The sequence below is a fragment of the Otolemur garnettii genome, unplaced genomic scaffold, assembly GCF_000181295.1.
Source record: "Otolemur garnettii isolate 467f Iridium unplaced genomic scaffold, OtoGar3 scaffold00027, whole genome shotgun sequence".
Classification (NCBI taxonomy): domain Eukaryota; kingdom Metazoa; phylum Chordata; class Mammalia; order Primates; family Galagidae; genus Otolemur; species Otolemur garnettii.
In genome coordinates, this window is record NW_003852422.1 from 16,163,321 (window position 1) to 16,171,283 (window position 7,963).

The 7,963-nt window shown below is 40.4% G+C and overlaps 1 protein-coding gene across 17 annotated transcripts in view; it reads right to left on the reverse strand.

Annotated features, from left to right (window-relative positions):
* The window catches only part of ZNF532 (zinc finger protein 532), a 120,284-nt gene that overhangs the window by 49,923 nt on the left and 62,398 nt on the right, over positions 1 to 7,963 (reverse strand). For 13 of the 17 annotated variants that reach the window (XM_003788427.2, XM_003788428.3, XM_012804314.2 and 10 more), the window contains one exon: positions 285 to 466. The exons of the other annotated variants lie outside the window; for them this stretch is intronic. In XM_003788427.2, coding sequence (XP_003788475.1) covers positions 285 to 466 — 182 coding nt within the window. The remainder of the gene's footprint in view (positions 1 to 284; positions 467 to 7,963) is intronic. 17 annotated transcript variants of the gene reach the window in all.

The window sequence follows — 7,963 nt, forward strand, 5'->3', positions numbered from 1 at the left end:
TGCTAAAAAGCAAACAGAAAGAAAAGGTTGACAGTCACTCAAAGCCACACTTCCACACACACAGACGATTTCTGCCTACAGGATGAGTTCCATTTACCCTTTGCTCTGTGTAGTGGACCAGCAGTGCCAATATTACATTAAAAAGATTCAAATCCATCAACTCTTCTAAAATGAGCTGGGTTCCCAGAGGATCTGTTAATCGAGGTATCACTGTATGACCCTGAAAACTTGTGTGTGCAGACCACTCAAAATGCCGTGTGGTTATAAGTGAACGATATACTGACCGAAAACCAACTCTCCTCGTGTAGTGCAGACAGTTCTTGGTGACGTGGGTCTGGAAGTGCACCGACCTGCAGATGGCCCCACACTCAGGGCAGGTGTAGGGAGATTTGTGCTGATGGATTCTCTGGTGTGATGCATAACTGCACTGGTTAGGAAGCAGCATCTGGCAGATAGTGCAAGTCTTCTAAATAAACCAAAGGGGGAAACAGGGTTGGTCCTACTAAGTATTTTCTAGTTTGCAAAGAACCTTGGTTAAACCTCAAAATAATTATACATCCCTCATTTCAAATGCTACTATAATTGACTCTAAGCCCAAGGGGAAAAAGCAAAATTGGAAACTACATGTCCACTGTAAAACTGTATCCTATAAAATAAAAATAAGGTGTGCTATGTAGTCAGGCTCATCCCAAGTCTGAGCTAAAAATGTCAGCTTTAGGTAGAGTTCTAATTTTGTTACTTTGGCAGTTTGTTTAATGCAAGGAAGTACGTAGGTCATTACAAAAGTATTGAGACGGACCCATTATTTCATGATTCGTTATTTCACTTCCAGGAAACGCAGTCGACAAGAGTCCTTTCTGATTCAAGTTTCAACGCGCTGGGCTTATTGGTATTGCTGGGGGGAGGGGGGCTTCGATTGTTTCTGTCTGCATAGATTTTACGTTTCTTGATTTTTGTGTATCTCGAAACTTTTGTAATGACCCACATAAATAGGTATTTTTGCAAATTATGTTAGTGAATCAACATTAATGTATATTTACGAGTTTGTGGGCATATACAGGATGTCCATAAAGTTCTGTGCAATTTTAAATTGCACACTATTTCAAAAAATGCACACGAACTTTACGGCTACCTTTGTATATCTTGATAGTAGTCACAGTTGTATTATTTTTCTTCAAAATGATAAAAATTAATTAGAGGCTAATCCAGTTTCTTTTTCCCCCCCAGTCACTTCAGTTACTTGAAATCTGAAATATGGGAATGCAAACGAATGGTTACAGCAATGCATGCTTTTTGGACTTAAATTGAGCTTTAAATGGATGAGCTGGCCATGATATAATTTGTAATTAACATCAGTGAACTCAAATCAGATACGCAAATTTACACATTAAATTGAAATTGTGTCGAGCCTACGATATGATTATATATAAAATAAAATTAGGACTGCAATCCTCTTTGGAAAAGGCTCTATACCATTAACTACCCAGGAAAAACCAAAATAGTATTTTTCATCCCCTTAGATGTAAGCATGGTTTATTTTTAAAACACAAAACTAAAAAATCTTAAAAGTAAATATAAACTGAGGTCTCGTTACTTTCACCCCCAAAATAAACCTACATAAACCACGTTTGAATTTTACAGACATCCGTACAAAACCAACTTATCTACCATCTTCTAAAATGTACGATTTGTCTTAAAATCAAAGAAAGTTCTCAAAATTTAGATTCTTGCTAAGATTAACGCTCTTTTGTACTGACAAGTTTTGAAATTTTAACATGATTTTTTTATTCTTCTTGCTTTTGAATTAAGCCCTAAAATTAAAGTTTACGCCTCTGAGTGCCTTGGACCAAGAAAAATGGGGAACTCACTTAAAAATTCTTTTCTTGGTTTTTCTCCTAAAAGGACTAAAATACAAATTTTATCCCAGAAAATGTTTATTATAATCACAAAATAAGAATATTACAAGCAGCTTTGATGAGGTTATCATCATTAAAAAATAGCATTCCTTTTCTAGTAACACATATTTCAAAAGTTAAAACAAGCCACAACACGGAAGACCAATCCAGAGAGGCATTAATTAGAAGATCCTATTAACATCTACTTTATCACAGGTAATCATTTGTTTCTTTGAACTAAAGTCGTCTATCTACTTTCACATAGTCCCAGGCAATGAGTCATAATGTCTAAATTTCCACAGATATCTTAAAATATCTTGTACAGGCAATTCCAAGTTACAAACATCCGACTTACACAGAACTCACAATTACAAATGGAGGCTCCCAGTTACAAAGACCCGACTGACAGAGGACTCAGACTTACGAACAGGGGCTATTACAGGTCATGGGTACATATAACTGTTCTAACTTACATACAAATTCAACTTAAGAACAAACCTACAAAACCTATCTCGTTCATAATCCAAAGACTCCTTGTACTTACTTTAAAATTAATATTTTCTACACTAAAAGAAGTAAAAAAAAATTTTTTACATGTATACATAATGTATATACATTATACACAAGTATACATATATATAAAAAAAATATGGGTTGGCCCCATTCCACCATGAGCCACGAGGTCAACCAGGTACTTTAAATACATTAAATAAATTTTAAATATTATCTCATTTAATAATCTATAAAGTAGATAATATCTCCATTTTACAGATAAGGAAAGAAGGCTCAGCACAGTCAAGAAACTTGCCCAACGCCCCACAGTTATTAGATGGAAGAACGAGGATTTGAACAGGGTTCTGAATAATTCTGAGACCTCTGATAGAGAAGAGCGAAGAGCAGGGTGGAGGTTACAAGGAACAAACAAACAGAAATACAAGGGGAAAATCACCAGCAAAAGACGTGGGCCCACACACCCCCAATGCTCTTCTACCTAAAGCAATATGCTCATACTACTTTTATAACAGTAACAAATAAAATCTAAAATGGAGCTAAAAGTGTTCCATAAAAACTGAAAAAAAAATTATCTTGTACCAAGATATAGTACAAATGGTTGTTCTGCACAACACACATAAAATGAACAATGACTTAGATTCAATGAAATTTATCATGACCCTCCCACCCCTAAGAATTTACGTTCATTCATTGCCATCGGCTGCAGTTCCTCATCCACTTTAGGTACAGAAATACAAGGAGAAAAAGAGTCAGCAAGGACTATGGCCTCAAATCAAAATGCTTTTCTATTTTGCAATGACTGAAATGGGAGAAGTGAGTCACCGAGGAACCGCGTTGGCTACTTGGAGACCCTACCTTTATACAGATGCATATATATTCCTTTATACAGATGCATACATATTCATGTATCTAATCCCACCTTTCTGTCTTTATTTACCTTGCTTCCCTTCCATTTTGAGAAAAGGCATCTGTTTTGATTGGAAACATTGTTCTCCTGATGCTTGCATAGTATCAAAAGTTTTAAACTCATAAGTCATTGCTGAACTATACTTTCTCCCTCAAGTTTTATTCACCATACTTGCTATAGAAAACAAGTCATCCCTGCTTCCTGTGATATCAGGATGCATTTTCACAGCACAAGAAAGTATCCTCCCCTAGCTTTTCTGGAATGCTTTGAATTCTTGACAATGATGCACATTCTCTGGAGTAGGGGGGTGCACAGGGGCAGATAAGGATTTCTTTGTAGTCCAAAAGATCTGATTTTTCTTCCCTTTTGGGGGGTTAAATCAAATAATTTAAAATGTATCTTAAAATCCTAACTTTCTACTACAAAAGTTGAAACTACTTAATCAGAGGATGAAATAGTTTAATGTGTGACAGTACTTGCCTTTCAAACAGAAGCAAGCATAACAAAATACACTTAAGTGGCTGTGTGCCTTCGGAGATTTTACTCACATTCGTCATTTGAAAAGGGAGAAATGTTTTCACACTTAGATAATAAACAGCTGGCTTCTACTCTGGGGCAGCCTCATTTGCTCAGAACACTGTTACTTTTTTTTTTTTTGGTAGAGACAGAGTCTTGCTTTATTGCCCTTGATAGAGTGCCATGGCATCATAGCTCATAGCAACCTCCAAACCCTGGGCTTAGGCAATTCTCTTGCCTCAGCCTCCTGAGTAGCTGGGACTACAGGTGCCCGCCACACCGTCCGGATGTTTTCTTGCTGCAGTCTGGCCAGGGCCGGGTTTGAACCTACCACCCTCAGTACACGCTGGTACCCTACTCATTGAGCCACAGGTGCCACCCAGAACATCGTTACCTCTTAAAGTAGAAATATTAACTTTTTGAAAGTCGGGTAATACTAGAAAGCTTCAGGAAAATAGAGGTAAAAAGTAGTCATATTCCGCCCTTTGCAAACAGAGGTAAAAAGTGGTCATGTTCCATGCTTTGCAATTACAGTTCTGCGCGTACAAGTTCTGTGCACCTGGATTTAGCCAACCACAGATCAAAAATATTCGAAGAAAAACAATAATACAACTATAAAAACAATAAAGGATAACAACTATTTATACAGCATTTACACTGCACTAGGTATTTTAAGTAGTCTAGAGATGACTCAAAGCATACAGAACCACAAGTGTAGGTTACATGCAAATACTATGCCATTTTTATATCAGCCTCTTAAGCATCCTTAGAGCATCCTGGAACCAAACCCCCAAGAACACTAGATACCAAGGGACAACTGTACTTTGCTACCCAATCCTGGCTTTAAGTAATAGCTGGCATGCAAATATGAGGAAGGGGGGACAGGGTGAAAACGTTAGGACTCAACATCCTCTTCCTAGACACGAGGAATCACCTGAGGAACAAGGAAAATAATTCTAAGTGATTCAGTTCATATTTTAGAGGAAAAAAAGAGTCTGGGAAAGGTACAAGAGGGAGGCTGAGAAAGGCTAGACTGTAAACACAGCCACATATCTGTGCTTAAATTTCAAGTAGACCAGAAGCCTTCAACAACACGGAACTCTGAGGCTAATGGTGGAAAGGCTGGCTGCTCACCAGCCAGCCTAGATGCTGAGGAAATTAAGTCACCTCATTAACGCAGCTTCCTAATTCTGTCTAAAGTGTAGTTACCAAAACACAGTAACAAAGAATACCCGTTTATTTTGTAGCTTGCTTTCCCTTTTGCTGAATGTCACACTGAGGAGACAAAGAAAGCACTTCGTTTCGGATCTCACATGGAAATATTATAACACAAACAAAGCAAGTGGTACAGGAAAACTGGAAAGCCAGTCGGCTGTGGTGTTTTGTCCTCAAATCCCTCGTAGGAGTTGACAGTTAAATGAGCAAATTTACAGAAAGCTGTATAGTCCACACACATAATCTACTTAGGAGATTATCACCGGAGAAAATAGGTGAAAGAGTTGAGAACACTACAATAGAAGCTGGCCCAGATCGATCTGACCTAAACTCCAAATAGGCATTTAAGAGAGAGTGCTAAACCCACCAACGAAAGGTCCGGCCACAGTGTGGTGCTCACAAGATAATCCTACCACTCTGGAGAGGCTGGGGCCGGAGGATGGTTTGTGGTCAGGAGTTTCAGACCAGCCTGAACAAAAGTGAGACCCCCATCTCTACCAAACATAAAATGAAGTTAGCCCAAGGTGGTGATGGGCACCTGTAATCCCATGTGTTCCACAGGTTGAGGCAGGAGGATCATCTGAGCCCAGGAGCCTGAGCTACAGTCACACCACTGTACTCTACCCTGGGTGACAGAGACTGCCTTTAAAAAAACAAAAAAAAAACAAAAAAAAACAAAAGGTCATAAGTCTTTACCTAGTGATGATATGTTGGGGGACTGTGAGGGTAAGGGGAGAAAACGGAGGTGAACCCCACGGTTTCCAGAGGAAGCTGCTTGAGCAGAGCATATTTAGAAAGAACTGACAGGGGCTGCTCAACACAGCTTAATATACTGGAATATGGTGTTAGCAATGCCCAGAAAGTTCCTGAAACTAAAATGAATCAGCAATCCCTAAATGTAAGAACCACCACCACTGCAAATACGTTAACTTCGTCTACACTCTAGAAGCTCATCTGGGTGTCAAGAGTCCATTCGTACATGATTCCTAAGGTCCTTCCAGCTATAAAATTCCATGCTCCTTAGGGAATCAGTGTGATGAAGCAGAAAGAACATTGACACAGTAATAAAGAAGCTTTGCCTTGCGTCCCAATTCTGCCACTGACTGACTGGGCATTTGTTTTTCCACTGTCAAATCAAAAGGGTAACCAGAGGACCTACAACATTCTGTGATTCTATGTCTGATGAAGATTCCACCGTAAGAAAAATGGATTTCTAACCATCAAGAGGTTACAGTTTGCATTTCCAGTCTGTACTTGATTAAATTTAGTCACGGTTTCACTAAGACAGTGGTTTTCAACCTTCCTAATGCCGCGACCCTCATATTGTGGTGACCCCCAACCATAAAATTATTTTCCTTGCTACTTCCTAACTGTAATTTAGCTACTGTTATGAATTGTAATGTAAATATCTGACATGCAGGATGTGTTTTCATTGTTACAAAGGGGTCACGACCCACAGGTTGAGAACCGCTGCACTAAGAGGTGAAGAAATGACATCCCAATACATCAATTATTTAAAGCTATAGCCCTCAGCTCTTAAATAATTCATGGAGAAGAGAAGGCAGGCTTCTCTGACCTCCCACACACTTTTTTGCTCAACCTGCCCTAAGGCACGGATTATATAACCAGACAGGTCTGAATACGAAGCCCTATGGGCAGATTTACTGGTGCTAACTAGGGTAATCCTAGCACCCTGGGAGGCTAAGGCAAAGGCAGGTGGATAGCCTGATTTCAGGAGTTCAAGACCAGCCTGAGCAAAAGACCCTGTCTCTACTAAAAATGAAAAAAAAAAAAAAATACTAGCCGAGCCTGGTGATAGGTGCCTATAGTCCCAGCTACTCAGGAGGCTGTGCAGTAAGATAATCTGTTGAGCCCAAGAGTTTTGAGGTTGCTGTGAGCTATGATGCCACAGCACTCAACCCAGGACAGAGTGCGACTCTGTCCCCCTCCAAAAAAAAAGAAGAAAAAGAAAATTCAGCTGCCCATGAGCTCTATTTTTGTTGCACTGCTTGGTTCAACACTACGGTCTTAGGTCCTCTGGCTCTTTCCCTCAGCCTCTTCCTCCTCCTCTTCCTCTTCCTTATCCTTCAGGAAAGCAGACACAGCCTGGGCAGTCTAACCTCAATTTAAGCACACCCTGGGCACCTGGACCCTATCAGGGAACATGTGTATGATAAAAATACAAGACTCAGACTCGGGCTCAGGGAATACAAGGAATACACATATGCCAACCTAGCTCCCACCAGAGACCTGCACTAGGGCTGCTGAGCACAGGCCAGTTCCCAAAGAAGTGGCACTTGAATCGTCTCTGGGAATGATTACTTCTGCATAGAGCAGCCACAGAACATACACTTGGCAGCACCAGCAAAGCAGAATTCACCAAATGCAACTGGAGCCTTGCTCCGTTTCTTTGTGACACAGTGGCAAAATCTCCCAAGGCCAAACATGCCCAGGAGGAGGCAGGAGCTTCGGGAAGCAGGGCCCCAACTGGTGACAGCAGGGAGAGACCCCTTACTGTGCAGAGACAAGTGCTGCAGAAACCTAGAAAGGCTCTTGTGAAAACAAAAATGGGTCAAAATGTGCTACCAAGTGAAAAATCAATGTAAAATGGAAGATAAAAAGAAGGAGACAGTGACTAGGCTAAACCCAGAAAAGGTTGTGCTTGAGGGAAAGGCTGGGTTCTTTAGAGGCTTAGCTCACCAGACGTGAGAGCGTATCAGAGTGATTCTCACGTGTGACAGCTTGGAAACACAATGCTAAGGGAAAGAAACTTACACTGAGCCGTTAAAATGTCAGAGATTCAGGCTCAGTGCATAGGTGAGTAGGGCACCAGCCACATACACTGAGGCTGGTGGGTTCGAGCCCGGCCCAGGCCTGCTAAACAACAATGACAACTGCAACCAAAAAATATCCAGGT